At 39.1% G+C, this 18915-nt stretch overlaps 2 protein-coding genes across 2 annotated transcripts; one reads left to right on the top strand and one right to left on the bottom strand.

Moving 5' to 3' along the window:
- Window positions 1-1037: 1037 nt before the first annotated feature.
- LOC134796415 (SUZ domain-containing protein 1) lies at window positions 1038-8670 on the bottom strand. The gene is made up of 5 exons (XM_063768618.1): window positions 8608-8670; window positions 8222-8520; window positions 6448-8126; window positions 5634-6298; window positions 1038-5599 (listed from the first exon to the last, which is right to left on the bottom strand). The coding sequence occupies exons 1-3, from the start codon at window positions 8665-8667 to the stop codon at window positions 7892-7894; spliced, it is 594 nt and encodes a 197-aa protein (XP_063624688.1). The 5' UTR covers window positions 8668-8670; the 3' UTR covers window positions 1038-5599; window positions 5634-6298; window positions 6448-7891.
- A 3130-nt stretch (window positions 8671-11800) lies between these two features.
- On the top strand, window positions 11801-17890 carry LOC134796334 (DNA-directed RNA polymerase I subunit RPA1). Its single transcript, XM_063768474.1, has 3 exons — window positions 11801-11888; window positions 12039-16181; window positions 16787-17890. The coding sequence occupies exons 2-3, from the start codon at window positions 12048-12050 to the stop codon at window positions 17636-17638; spliced, it is 4986 nt and encodes a 1661-aa protein (XP_063624544.1). The 5' UTR covers window positions 11801-11888; window positions 12039-12047; the 3' UTR covers window positions 17639-17890.
- Window positions 17891-18915: the final 1025 nt, after the last annotated feature.

Genomic DNA, 18915 nt, shown 5'->3' with positions numbered 1-18915 from the left:
AACACAAAAATAGGGGTGTTGTTTGACGCCAACGTATGTCTGTCTGTCTCTGGCATCTTAGCTTTCCAACGGATGAACCAATTTGGATGCGGTTTTTATTACGTGAAAGCCAGTTTTCTTGTGGTGGTTCTTAGCTATGTTTGATAAGATTTATCTAGCACCTATCAGGGCTTTTAAATTCAATTTCTCAATCTGCATGTTTTTAATCATAGCTGCTGAACCTGCATGAGTTTGGGTTCCAAATTTCCAATTGGGAGTCAGATCTTCGAAATCAGTGTAAATAATTTAAACCGAACCAACTTGTTATCTCTCAAATCACCAGACCATCAATAAACACAAATATTATGAAATATTTGCGACATCGAGCAATAAACCTTATCTATAATCTTCCTTAGAAAGATAAGGACCATTAGGAAATTCTCAAGGTTTTGGTGCTATGTATGACTTTCGGCATGTATTATTTACGATAGGATGTGTGCGCCCAAGGTGGGCTTGGCGGCTATGGGACATTGTTAAATAGGATAAAAGTGCATATTTTTGCCACGTCGAACGCGATCATCGCTTGAAGATATGAAACTAATGTTTCAAATAATTTGACGACCGGTCTGGCCTAGTGGGTAGTGACCCTGCCTATGAAGCCGATTTATTTGTATGATGATACAGATATTTGTTCCTGAGTCATGGTTGTTTTCTATGTATTTAAGTATTTATATATTATGTATATCGTTGTCTGAGTACCCACAACACAAGCCTTCTTGAGCTTACTGTGGGACTTAGTCAATCTGTGTAAGAAAGTACTATAATATTTATTTATTGAAATAATGTCCACACAAGTCTTGAGTCAACCTATTCAAGCTTTATTTTCATAAGTAAGTATTACTATACTAACTTAATTATGTTTACCTAGCAAATACGAGGAATTAACTCGCGAACAGGCCCAATACATTCCACTGGAATGTATTGGGCCCCATACATTCCACGACTCTTCTCTTTCCGCACAGACGTTTGGGAGTAATGGGACAACATACCTAATATAATAAAAAACGTTTCACTTTTTTGTCATTTTATTATAAACAGAAAGGTTTGCAACAAGATGATTATTCTCTATATCACAATCCTCAAGAGTTTGTAAACTTATGCTAAAATTGGTATAGTTCGGTCAGATTTTAATTTGACTTTACAATCTTCGACTTAGGTATTTTAACCATTGGCCCAATTCGAACAATAAGATGTCAAGCGAAACGATACCGATCTGTCAGTATCAAAAGTGACGTTTCTTCAACCAAAAACGTCACGATAACGTGTCGTATCACTGTGACATCAATATAAGCATTGTTCAATTTACATTACACTTTGAAACGAAAGTAGTCTTAAAATAAATTTGACTGCGATTTTATAAATGTTAGAAGTGTTTTCTTTTACCCGGGCATTTTCTACTCTGACCATAAAAGGATTTTTTTAATAAAGCCAAAGAAGCGGTGGTGATCGAGTGGATCTGACGTCAGATTTTCAATACGGAGGTCGCGGGTTGAAATCCTAGCTCGTACCTACCCAATGAGTTTTTCGGAACTTATGTACGGAATATCATTTGATTTTTACCACTAGCTTTTCGGTGAAGGAAAACTTCGAAACCTACATAAATCCAAAAAGAAATTCAAAGGCGTATGTGAAGTTCCCAACCCGCATTAGACTAGCGTGGGGATTATAGCCCAAACACTCTCGCGCATGAGAGGAGGCCTGTGCCCAGCAGTGGGACATACATATATAGGCTGAATTATTATATTACATTACAAAGTCAAATAAAAAGTCGCGCCCTCAAAGTGTCAGCTTCACTAGATGGCGTTTTATAAAACACTCGGTTGATTAACTTTCTTTATATTTACCAAGACGGTAGTTTCTACCACGGGATACGAGCGAACTCCGGTAATTCGAAATTTCTCTATCTGACTCTGTTACACCTTTAACGCATGAGTAAGAGACGGAGACAGTCGATTTTTGAATTTCGATGTTCGCGATAGCCAATTATTAGCCGTTATGAAAACATCATTTTGTGAAACTAGGTACTATTTTAGTAGCACATTTCTTTTGACACTTGTAAGTTTCGTTCCCTATGGGTTTGCTCAAAAATTTAACCAGACAATTGATCACTAAGGTACTCTACTCCACAGTTTTCAAACCGAATTGTCTCTTATTCTAACTTGCTTAGCAAAAGTGTAAAAATATTGAGACTTATTAATATTTACGACGTTTTCGGTTTCCAAAACTTTGGCATCGAGGCTTTGTGCAACCTTATAACAAGACTCGATACCCCGATTGGTTGGTTGCAGAGGGCCTACCGCAAAAATCTAAATTTCGTTATCTGCATCTCTATCACTCTTGCATATTCGAGGGATAGAGAGGCCGATAACTGAGGGTATAGGCAATATCAAGAACGTCTACTAAAAATTCTCAAATGACGTCACAATACCCGAAGTTTTTGGGTAACATTTTTATTAACCCGTTTATGTAAAAGCCAAAAGGATTACGATTTTAGCAGTCTATGTAACAGTAATTTAGGCCCACGATTCTAACGAAACAGTAATAGGATATTAAAGTTTCATAAAATAACATGATACTTATAGGGACTAATGTTTCTTTCAAACCAGAATATACAATATAACCATTGTAAAATCAAATCAAACTCTGACCAGAACTCATGCACCTCAGTCACTCGAATGCTACATGGTCAGTTTGTCAATAACAAATTGAAGACTGCAGAGATCCCGCAAGGTGATTAGGATTTTAGAAAATTAAACCTTAGTTCTATAAGGCATAAGATACCTATTCGACAATGGAAAAACACAAATATTTTCTTCATGGACAAGTGTAAGATTACACCGCGGCACATGGAAAACTTAAGATTGATTGATATGGTATCTATTAATGGATCACTATATGTCTCGCGATGTTGGGAGTCACAGATATACGAATTTCGAGCCTCGAAGTTCGCGGCAAGCCCTCGCCAATAAAGCGTTGTTGTATAACAGTTGAAAGTCGTTATTATACAGTCTGTCCTATCGTTTATCCTTGCGAGATCTCGACAAATTATACTAAGAGGTATAAGATACCTACTGTGTTCTATACAAGGAGGTGAAATAACCAGAATTATACACAGCGGTTCTATGCGCATTGACACATACGGACCACAAGCACCATCAAAACTTAACATGTTAAAATAATATGCTAAAAATATACAACTAGCAAGTACCTTAACCTAAAAAATATACTATAATGTATAATGTAGAAAAATGGGATATAAAAAGTTTAATGGTATAATTTTGACAATTATTCTATCAATTAATTGTATGCACACATTGTTTAATAAATATATAATAATTAATGAAATGGTTGTGTAATGAATTGTTTTCATTAAAATGTGGTGGCATGATGGTTGAAAAAAATCGAAAAGATTTTTAAAAGAAAATCTTCGATTAAAAAAGATGGACTGGAGAAAATGCAAGTTAGGTAATTCAGACTATTTCAAAATGTCGGGTAATTTCGAAAATCACTCATAACTCCATCATATTATAGTTCATTTTGGATTTACCCGACATTCGAAACTTTTCGGAATTACCGAATACACTTTACTGATTTTTAGTAGTTTCTGATGACATCGCTACTGCATATATCCCGGTTGCGTCTTCAAATACTTTGAAGCACAGGATTCGCTTTCCAAATTTTTCTCCTCCACAGTTGTGGGCACACACACAGTTTCATTTGTGGGTCCCGATACATTCCACGACTCTTCTCTTTCCGCACAGACTAACACGGTCTTCCGTATCGTCTTTTGTAAGGCCTAAGTCGTTCTCACCCACTGCCCGCCGCGGGCGGCAGGTGAGAACTACCGAGACCTAAGACCATTAGCATCTCATCATTCGCAATGTTCAAAAACGTGTTCCAATAGAATAAGCAAAGAGTCACTGATTGTAGAAGTAGTGTAAAGTCAAAGAAATTCGTGCCCCCTAGTTTGACAGAGTGCTAGAGTGCAGAGTGACAGATGGCGCTATGTTTTCGGGTAGTCGAATTGTCACTCGTCAACTTTTGACAGCCAGACTGCCGCGAGCACAACTTATTCTTAGACTTTATACGTCTTCTATTCTTAATAACTCTTTGGTTTTAGACATAAAACTAAAATAAATATTTACTAAATGACATTAGCTCATTTTAGAGCATTTTTGCAACCATCATTTGTGTAAACACTACCTTACAATAGACGCATTCATCTTTAGAAATGATTAATGAATCAGTTGTTTTGAAATTTATGACATAATTCTTTGTAGATAACATGTTTACAGAGATCAAATAAATATCCGAACTAGCAGCAATATTCTCAACTTGAATCAAAAACAAGTAAATAATGATTAGGGGTCATCCATTAATTACGTCACACGAATTTCTAGGTTTTTTGACCCCTCCCCCCCCTTGTCACATTTGGTCACATTTGGCAAACCCCTCCCCCCTAGTGTGACGTCACATTTTTTCTACGAAATCGCCAAATCGAATTAAGTAAGTACCTAAGTATTATTAATATTTTATCAAAATATTTTTGACGATATAAATATTAGTAATTTTATAACCCAAAACTGCTTAGGAAAGAAAATTAAAAGAATAAAAACGATTATCGTTTTAAAAACTTGTTATTTAAATGTACAGCGAATAAAATAATTAAAAAAAAAATTCGGTTACTGATGAAGTTAAAGTGACGTCACAAAGTTTGTGTCTCCCCCCTCCCCCATGTCACAATATGTCACATTTTCTTGACCCCCTCCCTCCCCCTAAACGTGTGACGTAATTAATGGATGACCCCTTAATTGCATTTTTCTTCAAGTTCTTTAGTGAAATCTTGGGAATGTCTATGGCCAAGAATATTTGTGATTGACCATAAACAATAATTAGACCCTCTAGACATTCATCTGAATGGTTAATGAACCATAGACACAGGGATCATATTGTTGTTTGGAGACTATAGTCTGTCAAGCCATTTCCGTCAGTAGAATAAAGCGGCAAATTTAAAAAATCTATGCGTGAAGGGTTATCGTCCCATAGAAAATTTGAATTTCGCGCCTTTTTCTACTGACAAAGTTGTTTGACAGGCAACAGGCAACCCTCATTATTTACTTGTCTGTTAAAAATATATTGCACCAAAGTGCACTCATCCATTCAAGCTCATCAAAATGAGCTAAAACATATTTGAATACTCTGAAAACTTGCACATACAATCATTCAATATGTTGACAGGTTCACTGGGGGCAATTGCAAATATGGGGCCAATGCAACTACTTAAAAATACAAGCAAAAGGTTTAGACTTTAGGCACTTGTACCCATGGCACACTTTGTTCTGTAAAATAGATAAAGTCCACCTAATGTGGAAGTATATTAAATTATACCATCTACTTGTATTTCAAGATAGACTTCCAACCATGCTAAGTTTGCATCTACTTGGCACTCTTGGCTTTGTTGGCACCCATGCCATACTTCATGTAAAACTTAGTGGGCGACTGGCGGTCGTCACATTAGGTGCAGCTCCACACGCCGCTCTGGTGTGTGACCAAAACAGTGCTACACATCCCTATATAGCGACACATACACACACATATCTATATAGCGACAGGAGCGACTTGTGGGTCTGCATCAGAATGCTAACCGCGTGGAGACTCTAGTACTTATTATAGTATAGTCGTTCGATTTGTAGCTGGCCCCAAACTGCTAATCCTTTGTCTATTGTTAAGTAAAACCGCGTGTGCTAGTTGCCTGCATAAAAAATGGTTCAGTTAACCGGTTATTGAATTACAACTCCTATGGAAATTGCAATAAGATTCAAAATGAACAAATGGAAAAATAATTTGCGAGGCTGTGTGTGGTCCCTCTACGGTTACTGGGTGCCGGCGAGTCAAACGCTACAAAACCAGTCTAAAATGTGTCATCGATATACGTAACAAAGCCGCGTTATCGGAGAGCGCACTTACACTAGTTTTTTGAGCGTTGGACTAACCCGCGCTCAGGTGCCAATTAGAATCATACGACCCTTTTTTACAGGTAGTAAGCACGCGCGGTTTTACTTAACAATATACAAAGGATTAGCCGCTCGAGGCCAGCTACAAATCGAATGACTATAGCATTTGCTCTATTTGCAATTACCCCACCCCACTAGATTGGCATCTAGCTCTCACTTACATACAATAAAAATTATTGTTCCATTTAGTGAGCTCAATCATCATTCACAATTCATAATTTATGTTCAGGAACAAATGTAGTATACTCGCACCAAACAAAGTCTGCAGCGGATTTGATAGCCCACGCAGAGTAAGTGTTATGTATACGTCATAATTTCATAGAAGTTTGACGTTTAAAATGACACTTTCACTGCGTGGGCTATCAAAATCGCTGCAGACTTTTTACGGTCTTACTATAGTAATTAATGTTATGCATTAGGTGTCAAGAGAAATATCTTTTTTATCAATAATGGTATGAATGAAGTATTGTAACTGGGAAATATTTGAGAACCTTGGTCCATCCAGAAGTAAAATCTGCTCAATATAATTTTGCACCTTGCAACAAATGCTTGTATACTAATCTAAAAACAAGTATTCTAGCTTTTAGATAACAACATTTCTTCCAACTACTGTAAATTTATTTTTTACTGTAATTTACTAGAAATTGGTCTCTTTCTCAAAGTTCCAAGAATCGCAAACATTCTAAATTAATTGCTTAAAACATAATTGTGGCTTCCTATGCAATTAAATAATTTAATTCTATTTGAAACCAAAAAATAAAATGATTTGTTCTATAGAATGAGAGGGTGTTTTTTAGTTCCAGTAACATTATTTAAATTGTCTGTCCAAAGGTGTGAGCACATTGTTAACATTTGAAAATCGCAAAACCTTTTCCTTTCTCATGGTGCGTTGAACATAAAGTGACAAGTTACAATTTGTTTGAGAAATATGACACCCCAAGTGTAATAACTGATATAAGAGCCACTTGTTTTATAGCATTGATAATGGAGGGAAAATTCATATTATATTAATATTCAATTCATGTTTGGCCTACAAAGTTTTGATTGAATTGAGCTTCATTTTACCCAGGCAAAATGCCTGCCATTGCCATGTCCAGTGGCGGATTTTCCCTAAGGCTAAGTAGGCCCAGGCCTAGGGCGGCAAGATATTAGGGGCAGCAAATTGTGACAAAAAATTCAATGATGATACCAAGAAATAACTCAAAATGTAGTCAATATTATGGGTGCTGAGAAACGGGCAGCTACAGGGCATGGGACCTAAGGCGGCAAAGACTACAAATGTGCCACTGACCATGTCAACAATGATAACAGTAAACTGGTCAGGATTTTATTGAGATATCATTGTATAACAGTAGTAAGGCCAGTTATCAAAACATTCTGCATAGTTTACTGTGTTTATGTATGCATTAGTTCTAATGATACATCCAAACAAACTTAGCATGTTATGAAGTTTTTAGACCAATCAAGGATTTTTTTGATAACATGAATACCATGCACTTGATTCACCTTAAAATAGGCCTGTGCTAGCAAAGGAGGGGCGCGACAGTATCTTGCCTGCGAGATAGACTACCCACCTTTTTCTAGCTGTATTAATAAAATTAGACAGAGACAGGTAGTCTATCTTGAGGGCGAGATACTGTCGTGCCAATCATGTGCCGGCTGGAGCTTATGTGGTCATATAAGACACTTTTTAGAACCATAGAAACAATGCTAACACAATTTAGGAATTGTGAAGAAGATCATATTATAAGCAAAGCCAATATTTCAACATAGTCTTTCTCGGGTAGTTTGTGGATGGAATTAATTACAAATTAGTGTATGACTGTCATGGGCTGGTGCTACCTTCGCTGGAAGCCTTTGGTACCATCAGGGCCCCGAGGTGTCCGTATAACAAGCACTCCCGGAGGTGGCGGGGATGGGAACACCCCTGACGCAGTAGCTCCGGGTGGTAACCTCACTAGCACCTTACGCTCCTTCCCTTTGGCATTATCATTGTGACAATTCTTCACTTTGTTTCCATTCTGACTGTCGCTAATGCTATTCGCTTGTAATTTATCTTGCAAGCAGCTCAAACTGAAATAAATCATAATAACATGTGATATAAATTCTACTGATTATGTAAACAATGGATAGTTCACTAAATGAAAAGGCTCGTTGTGTCGCCTTACTTGTCGTCGATGACGTCTTCGGGGCTCCGCGCTTCGCCCAGTATCCGTAATCTCGCTTCTTCGTATTCCTTCTGTCTTTGTTGGAGGGTTTTAACAGGGCGTGCGTTCCGTTCGCCGTTCAGCTGCCCGCTCGCGAGCGTCGACGGCCGCTTCAGAATGCGAATAGCTGGCTCCGGCATAACGCACTGAGACCCAATACAGGCGCTGTCTTCAACAATTACGTTCGTAACCTTGCAACCTTTCAGTGGAGTTTTCACTGGCGGGGACGCACTTGACATCAGCTTGATCTTCGTGTCTAACTGAAACAGATTAACCTGTGTGTGAAGGAATGTAAGGCGGCCGGCTTCGACGTCAGAAATGTCTGAAAGAGCGACGAATACACTTACGCCAATTTCGTCCATATCCTCCCAACTTTCACATACGTCAACTTCATCTTGGGCCGCCATGTTGACTGACTGATTAAGATTGTTGCCATAGTTCAATAACACTACCAGGGCCCAGTTTTATAAAGTTACAAGTTACAAGTGTACAGGCGTTTACTGGCAACACTTGCTCCGTTTTTTACAATTTGCGTTTTATAAAAGTACTGTGTTACAATTTTACAGGTTACAGGTACAAGTGCCTGTAGCTCAACCATAGACGAAAATATGGGAGTTTAATAGTTTTAAACTCATAATCGAACAAGCGTTTTATAAAAATATTGTAAATTACAAGTGTAGATTGATACACTTGTAACAAAAACTGACATACGTCTTGAGTCCTGTAATTCTTAAGTTTTAATTAAAATTATTCGTTTTCTGAGCGATTTTAAACTTTACTCTTTATTGTTAGGCACCAACGCGAACGATTTTGCCAGGGCATGCATACTTTTCCATGCACTGACCTTATCAGTTTTTGTTAATGTAATTACCTATGTGTAAATAGGAAATAAAGTGACAATATGTTTGATATTGATTTTATTGATGATATCGTTTTATTTTATCTACTAGGAAACGGAAAGGGATTGGTGCCGATATTTGTCGTTGATTTATTAGCATTCGTCTCTTTATTTAAGTATAGTGCATTCACAATTCACATTATGGTAAAGTGTACTATTCATCATTTTCGATACACAGCGTACTTATCTTTGAGCCGCTACCGAAACGATACATTTTATAATGTAATGTGAAACAGTATTTATTTACTTATTAGGTAAATATTTCATGAAATCTAACTTAATCTGAATCTGAAAAAGGCCCGAAAAGTATATCCTTGGCATCGAACACCGCTCTCAACCACTCGATTTTTCCTTCATTTCTGGGCATTTTTCCAATAATTAATATTTTACAACAAACAATAAGACAGCATTTAGTAGAGCGTGAGTAGAGCACAGAGTATCTATGACAGACGTTTTTTTTAAAATAGTGATGTCCTTCACACCTGTAGATTTCACATGTAATCGAGATTGACCGTGGTTCTTTACAACTGTAATTATCTATGTGTATTTATAAAACACCTGTAGCCGTTCACAGTGCATTACAGGTGCCTGTAGCCTGTACTCTTGTAACCTGTAACTTGTAACTTTATAAAACTGGGCCCAGAATGTGGTCTATGGTTATGTAACGACTTCTACAGACGGTTCCATTTTAAGGCCATAACACACTATCGCACCGCACCAAGGTCATTGTGCGACGCACCGATAAGTAAGAGCGAGAAAGAGATATCGCTTTCTCGCTCTTACTTATGGGTGCGTCGCACAATGACCTTGGTGCGGGCGATAGTGTGTTATCACGATTAGATAATGCCGGCTCGCTGACCACCGACGTTCGGAATCATGATCAGGAATCCGAATCGGGAATACAGATTCGGAATTCCGTAAGCATAGCGCACACATTCGCTTATTTGCGTTAGGATTTTAACCTTTAGCGCAAACATACGGGCCATTCGATTTTTTTCCGTTCCAACCACACGAACGCACGGCTGCGCTTCGGGAACGAATGTCAGGTATATTTCCCGTTCGGAAAAATACAGAACGTGTGTGCCTGTTCGAACATTTTGTATGAAAAAAAGCATTCAGGTTTCCGAATCTGTATTCCCAATTCGGATTCCTGATCAGGATTCCAAACGTCTGCGGCCAGCCTAAGCCCCTATTCCCACGGGCGCTTTTACAACGCGCGTTAAAAAAGCGTTTGAATGACACAAATGGATACATGTGTATTTATTCACACGACAGCGGTGGCGCTTTTTATCAAGCGTTGTTGGATTTTTAGACCCCGTTCGCACGGCAGCTTTTTCGACGCGTGTTAAAAAAGCGTTTGAATTACACAAATGGATAACCATGTATTATGTATTCACACGAAGGCGGTTTTTAAGCGCGGCGCTTTTTTATCGAGCACTGTTCGATTTTCGGCGTTGAGCGTTGGCCGTTAATTGAATTGATCATACGGAACTCCGTGTATCTGTTCTCACAAGCGTTAAAAAAGCGCCGGCGCAGCTGTCAGTTGGCTGTCAAGTGTCAATCGTCAAAATTATTATTAGTTTTACCTTAAAAATGTCAACTTATGCTTACTAATTCCTGAAATATTCAAGCTATATTCAAATAATATGTCGTAATAGCAAATAAAGTGTGGCTTTGCTGAGATGCGTACGTGGCAGTACGACTCACAAGTGATTTTTAAGCGTTAATATGGACACAAATATTAGAATCGGTAAAAAAGCGCCAACGTCGGTTTTTAACGCAACGCTTTTTAAGCTGTCGTGCGAATGGGGCCAGATTCAGACAGATTCAAGCGCTTTTTTAACGCGCGTTGAAAAAGCTCTCATGCTAATGGGGGCTAAGTAGGAGCAACGAATCAATCGATTGATAAAATGCCGCCATGTGATCGGTGACGTTTGTAAAGGCCATAAAGGGCCCAAAAGGCGCGTTTGGGGGCATTTCCTTTATTTTAGAGGGGTCAAATATCTATATAAATCTAAAATTGGTGATTAAATTGGAGATTGACGCCAACTTAAGTGTGACAGGGAAGCATCACGTCGAACATGGTTCGTGGTAGGCCCTCTGATCAAATCGGTCGAATTGATCATCCCGTCTGGACTGGCCTTTATTATACTCTTTTGGCATTCTTTTGGACACTTTGACACTTGTGGACCAGAGGGGCTACCGCGAAAACCGAAATTCGCAAATTGCGGGGATCTTACTCTTTTACTCCAATGAAGGCGTAATTAGAGTGACAGAGAAAAATGTCCGCAATTGACGATTTTCGGTATTGGCACAGAATAATTAATAGTACTACCGTACAGAAAGGAAACTTCCTACAAAAACGAAGTTTGACAGCGGTTCAGGGTCGAATCATGCTGTCCCTTTCTAATACATGGCACTATCCCTTTCGGCTATTTAGGGTTGTCAAAAATCAAGTGATTATCTTATCTGTGGTCGTGCACGCAAAAGGAAGTCAAGTGGGCCCAACCCTAATAATTGCTCGGAGCAATGCTGAGCCGAGCGGAGCCGAGTTTGACCGAAGTCATGAGTTTCGCACCCCTGGTATTGGCGGTAGCCCTACAGGGACCGTCTTGTCTTGTGGTTTTGACAGCATTTTGACAGTTCGTGTCGGTCGTGGAGAAAACGTGATTTGTTGGTGTTTAAATTTAGGATTTTTGTGGTAAATAATGGACTATTACGAGAACTAATGTGAGTTATATACAAATGTAACACAATTTATTTAATTATCTTAAATCTTTTTAGTTAATTTGTTTGCCAATCAATTATGTGTAGGTTAATTTTTGGTTATAACACCGAATTAAAATTTCTGTATAACTTTCCGTGTTTCTCTGCTTACAGAGACTGAAGATGGCTTTCAAAACCGCGTTTACGGCGGCCCTAAAGGGTCTCACGTCGGTGGATCCTAACGGCGTCCAGTTTTTGCTATTTAGCGACGATGATGTTCGTAAACTTAGTGTGGCGAGAATTACTAATACCCAGTCATTCGACTCAATGGGTAACGCCACCAAAGGGGGCCTTTATGATCCTGAGCTAGGACCAGTCAGGGACAGAAACGAGCTTTGTGCAACATGCACCAATCCTCTTCTTCATTGCTCAGGTCATTTTGGACACATTGACTTACCTCTGGTTGTAGTAAATCCCTTGTTCATTAAAAATATCTACACGCTGTTCCGCATTAGCTGTTTAAAATGCTGCAAAATACAAATGGATGACAAAATGAAAATTCTTTTGACACTACAATTGCAATTACTGGATGCTGGACACGTGACAGCGGCTTTAGACTTGGAAATTTTCTACAACAATGACACATTGACGAAGGAAAATATCCCCAAAGTTCTCAAGAAATATAAAAAAATGCTAAAAAATAAAGATCCGGTGACTGAAATGTTTCATAACAAAAACTCTGACAGACTGAGGGCAAAAATTGTTAGCAATGTATTCAAATCCATCAACACATCAAAGAAGTGCTTGTATTGCTCAGCCAAGATCCTAAAAGTAACAACATCTGAGAACAGAATAATGCACACTATCATTAGCAATGACAAGGAAACAAAAGGAATCAAAATATTAATGCCTGATGAAATAAAACGTTACTGCACTTCCATAGCACAAAATGATGAGGCCATTTTGAAAGAATGCATTCCAATTTTAAAGTACTCAAAAACAGAACCGGCCACAGATGTCTTCTTCATGGAAGTAGTTCCGGTTTTACCACCGTCTCTGCGACCATGCAATGTGTTAAAAGGTGAACTTGTTGAACATCCCCAGAACAATATCTACAAGTCAATCATGACAATGGCATACAATGCTCGTGCTGTTCTACAAGTACTCGCTTCACCTAATCAGAAAACAGTGGACAACTTGGAACAAGGACCAAGACAGGCATATGAAAGTGTTTATGGTGCAAGCGCTGCTGAAAAACTGCATACAGTGTGGCAGGACTTGCAAAAACATGTGAACTACATCCTGAATTGTGAAGGTCAAGGCTTAAGTAGTTTAGGTCTCAAACAAGTACTTGAAAGGAAAACTGGAGTCATTAGAATGCATATGATGGGTAAAAGAGTTAACTTTGCGGCCCGTTCAGTCATCACTCCGGACCCTAATGTGGACATTGATGAAATTGGTGTTCCTGATGCATTTGCTACAAAACTGACATATCCAGTGCCTGTGACAGAGTGGAATGTGGATGAGTTGAGGAAAATGGTGATTAATGGGCCCAATAAACATCCTGGAGCAGAGAAACTTGAAATTGAAAATGGAAGGATGATTCTAATTCCACCAGATTCCATTCAAAAGAGAAAAAGTTTAGCAAAGAGACTGTTGACTCCTGATGAGTATAAGAAGTCTAGCCTGAAGATTGTACATAGACACTTAGTTAACGGAGATGTGTTGATATTGAACCGGCAGCCAACACTCCACAAGCCTAGTATGATGGCTCACCGGGCAAGGATCCTGAAAGGAGAGAAGACCCTCAGATTGCACTATGCCAACTGCAAATCCTACAATGCTGATTTTGATGGTGATGAAATGAATGCACATTTTCCACAGAAGGAAATAGCCAGGAGTGAAGCTTACCATGTTATGTCAGTAAGAAAACAATATCTGGTACCAAAAGATGGCACCCCACTTAGTGGGCTGATTCAGGATCATGTTATAGCCGGAGTAAAAATGTCACTCAGGGGCACGTTTTTCACCAAATCAGACTACCAGCAACTGGTCTTCCAAGCCTTGACTAATCATAGAGGAGAGATTAAACTGCTGCCTCCCACTATACTTAAACCAATGGTACTCTGGTCTGGCAAGCAAGTCTTATCCACAATCATTATAAACAGTGTCCCCAAAGGTAAATCATACCTTTCCTTGACTAGCCACGCTAAAATTAGCGCGAAAGCGTGGCAGAAAACGCCTCCAAGACCTTGGAAAGCTGGTGGGTCTAAATTACAAGGAAATAATATGACAGAGGCTGAGGTGGTCATACAAAAAGGTGAACTGTTGTCAGGTGTTTTGGATAAAACTCACTATGGAGCCACACCTTACGGTCTCGTACATTGTATGTATGAGCTGTATGGAGGAGACAGTTCCAGTGCCGTGCTAAGTTCGTTCTCGAAGATGTTTAGCTTCTACCTACAATGGATTGGCTTCACACTTGGCGTAAAAGACATTTTAGTTGTGGAAGAAGCTAATAAAAAACGAGACGACTACATCAGCTTGGTGAGAAACACCGGAAAAATTGCCGCGGCTAAAGCTACCGAACTCCCCGTAGACGTCGACGATATCACACTGAAAGACACCATTGAAGAGATGATGCAAAAAGACCCGAAATTCAGAGCTAATTTAGACAGGCACTATAAAAATATGCTTGATACTCACACAAACAGCATAAATACTGCTTGCTTGTCAGAAGGACTACTGGAAAAGTTCCCATATAACAACCTCCAGTTGATGGTGCAGTCTGGTGCAAAAGGTTCCACTGTCAACACTATGCAAATCTCGTGCCTACTCGGCCAGATCGAGTTGGAAGGCAAACGTCCACCCCTCATGATATCTGGACGGTCCCTTCCGAGCTTCCCACCTTACGACGTTTCACCCAGAGCTGGTGGGTTCATAGATGGTCGCTTTATGACGGGAATTCAGCCACAGGAGTTCTTCTTCCATTGCATGGCTGGTCGTGAAGGTCTTATTGACACAGCCGTTAAAACCAGTAGGTCTGGTTACTTGCAACGGTGCTTGATCAAGCATCTTGAAGGCTTAAGCGTGGGATATGATCACACAGTCAGGGATTCCGACAGCAGCGTCGTCCAGTTTGCTTACGGTGAAGACGGGCTTGATGTTCTGAAATGCCAATTTCTTAAAGAAAAACAATTCGAGTTCCTGGACGTGAACGCCGATGCTGTTGTCAGCAAATCTGTCATCAAAACACTGAAAGAAGACGCGGACCCCAAAAGCATTGCAAAAGCGCAAAAGTCATTAAAGAAATGGAAGAAAAAACATGGCGATCCCTTTGCGAAAGTAAGAACGAGTCCATTTGCACAGTTTTCGATGGTGGCCAGAAACAACATAGAATTGGAAGAGAAACCGACTAACGAAACAAGAGACCCGTATTATTGGGAATTAGAAAAAATGTGGCGTTCGCTTGATGAGGAAGAAAGACAGCAATACGGTAGAAAATTATGCCCCGACCCGATCCCCAGCAAAATATCACCAGAATGGAAATTTGGAGTGATAAATGAGCAGTTAGACAGCATTATACAGAGTTATTTGAAAAATCGGAAAGAAAGCGCATACACAAAACAGACTGACAAAGAGAAGTTTTCAGAAGTGATCAACGCTAAATACTTGGAATCCATGGCAGATCCTGGTGAGCCAGTCGGTCTCTTGGCAGCTCAGTCGATCGGAGAGCCGTCCACGCAGATGACACTGAACACTTTCCATTTCGCCGGCCGTGGTGACATGAACGTCACCCTCGGTATCCCACGTCTCAGAGAAATCCTGATGACGGCGTCAGCTAAACTTAAAACACCAAACATGGATATACCGTTCAAAGATCTTCCAAATTTAAACAAGAAAGCCGAAAGGTTAAGACAGAAACTGAACAGAGTGACCGTAGCTGACGTGTTAGAGAAGATTGACGTGGACTGCGAAATAGTCACGGAACCGAATCGACAGTTAAAGACGACGTTGAAATTCTGGTTCCTGCCGAAATCCCAATACAAGACTCAATACGCGGTTAAACCGAAGCAAATTATACATCATATGTCGAGGAAGTTCTTCGCGGAGATGTTCGCAGCGGTGCGGAAGCAGGCGAAGACTTCAAGTGGAATTGTGTGGTCAGCGGAGAAGGAGAAGAAGCGGCGCAGGCGGGACGAGGAGGACGAGGAAGATGTCGGGGACGAGGCGACGGCCGCGAAGGAGCCCGCGGCTGACCCTGATGACGACAGCTCGGACGACGAACCAAACAACGATGATGACGACGCTACCCAGGTAAATAAGCAGTTCCTTTTGTTTATAAATTAAGATCCGTTTTTTTAAATAATTGAGTGACATAGTGTGCACGCAAGTCAGCCAAATATTGTGAACAATTCTTTGCAATGATTGTTTATTTAAACCTTGATTGCACAAAATGCAAAAATGTACAAATGGCGGACTTAATGCCTAATGGCATTCTCTACCAGTCAACCGTCGAGCTTATAGACATGTTAAATTGGTGCAAGGGGAAAAGGAAGAAGACATTTATTAGATCTATCGCAAACAACTGAAAAGCCTGTTACTTATACTACAAATAAAATACAGAATGAAAATCACAAGTAATTTAGAGCATACAAATTTTCTTGGTACCAGTTATTGTAAATAGCACAGTAGAGTTGTATTATACAATTTTTTTGGTAACGTCAGACCAAGAAAAGTCTGTAACGATTTAGATGGCATACGTGGTTTACATACGTAATTTCATAGAAGTTTGACGTTTACACTTGCACTGCGTTTGCAGACTTGTCTTGGTGTAGGTAACTCTAGACCCTTGCTTGATCAAATCATTAATCATAGTCGAGCCGAGATACTACATTACAACGCAAACATTAATATTACAGGTGAAGAAGCGTAACAAGAGAGCAGAAGAACAAGAATACGAGGATCCAGAATCAGGAGAAGAAGAAAAGTCTGACGACGAAGATATGAACGATGACCCGACCAAAGACAACGAAGATGCAGACAAAGGAAACGGCGACGAAGTGTCAGCCGCCGACAAAACACTCATGAACGAAGTTGTAGGCAAGATCGACAGTGCTACCAACTACTGTTTCGACACCAAAAACCACCAATGGTGTGAATTAACCGTACTCTTCCCTATATCATTCTTAAAAGTAGATCTATCACAAGCCCTCAGAGACGCCGCTGCAAAATCAGTCATACATGAAGTGAAAAATATCAAGCGGGCGATCACCAACAGGGAAAAGAATATTCTGTACCTCAAGACGGAGGGTATAAACATTGTTGAAATGTTCAAGTATGACGATTTGCTGCATGTTGACAAGCTATACAGCAATGACGTTCATGCTATAGCTCGAACGTACGGCATCGAGGCAGCTAACAAGGTGATCATAAAGGAAATTCAGAATGTGTTCAATGTTTATGGAATCACGGTAGATCCCAGGCATTTGTCGCTGGTAGCCGATTACATGACTTACAATGGGGTTTTTGAACCGATGAGTCGAAAAGGAATGGAATCTTCGACAGCTCCTTTGCAGCAGATGTCTTTCGAGTCCTCACTGATATTCCTTAAGGAAGCCGTGTTGAACGCTAAGGTGGATAACATTCATTCGGCGTCAAGTTGCGTGATGTTAGGACAGCCTTGCAGAATGGGGACAGGCGCGTTCGACGTACGGCCGCTCATACCGCAGACAAATAGTAAGAAAAAGTTTGATGAAATTGAGGAGGAATAGATATAATTTTTGTGTACTGCCATAGTTAAGCCGCTCTATTGATAAAATATGAACATGTACAAAACTATTCATAATGATTTTGAAACTAATTGTAAGTAAAAAGCTTGGCTGTGAAGGTGGTTAACAGTCAAATAAGTAGATGATAAAAGCAACTTTTCTGACAAGAAGAGAGTCTAACGATAACAATATTTCCTTTTTTTCAAATGTTGATGTAAAAATATTTTTATAATTGCAATAAATCCCAAAATCCTTATAATTTTTAAGTTATTTCATAACAATTTTCTTCTACTAAGGAAAGCCATAGTCTGCTTTCCTTAGTAAATCGGCCCTTACACTCCTTACAGGCGCAGGCTTACATTCATCTTTTCCGATAAAATATGTTTCAAATTCTAGTCAGTGCGATGAAGGATAGTTTAAAAATAAAAATGCTTTTCAATTTATACATTTTAATGTATTAAATAATTAATTTTAATAGAGATAACTGTTTTAAAAATGTGGTATTTATAAGGCTTTGTTTCTTCAGGATTTAAAAATTGGATTACGAACAATATAGTCCTAATCGAAGGCACAAGCACTTGTCTCTGACAAAATCACAGAATACTTATAATCTGGCCAATCATTTCCGTTACTACAGAAAGGCGCGAATTTCAAAAAGTTTACATAACTGTTTGCCAGAATATAATTTTAAAATCGTTTATTCCTTTACGAGCTTTCATATTTATTTTAATAGACACTGGCCATTTGATGTTACTTTTTTAAGGTGCAGTGAGTTCAGGTCCTTCTCCGCTGAGCACTGAGCGTATAGCCGTGCGTGCCCCATGAAGCGGATATTATGTTATTACATAGTTATTTTTAACAAAAGTAATCGCTGAGTAAAAATGGCATTACGCATTTTTAGAAGCAATTTTCACGTTAATAGCTTTAGTGTTAACATAGTTACAAATTATTAATGGAGAGTTTAAAACCCATGTTTGTGATTTTTTTCCATCGAGCGAAACATGTTTAAACAGATTTTTCAAAGATCGATAAAGTTTAGAGACAGGCCTCAAGATTGCTATTTATATTTTTTGGCAATCGTATTTTGATCTATAAAAGCGCTACGATTTTTCATAAAACTGTTGGCTAAAATTACTGCACCTTAAACTCAGACTTCTAGTTTCTTTTTGTTAATGGCCAGTATTTTCTTTACTACGTTACAACTTAAAATATAAAATACAATCACAATAGCTCTGGGCGTATAGCGTCAAATGACGTCACAAAAGACTAAACTAATGCCG

This window comes from Cydia splendana, chromosome 13, assembly GCF_910591565.1.
Source record: "Cydia splendana chromosome 13, ilCydSple1.2, whole genome shotgun sequence".
Classification (NCBI taxonomy): Eukaryota; Metazoa; Arthropoda; class Insecta; order Lepidoptera; family Tortricidae; genus Cydia; species Cydia splendana.
This window is presented reverse-complemented; position numbering and strand designations above follow the sequence as displayed.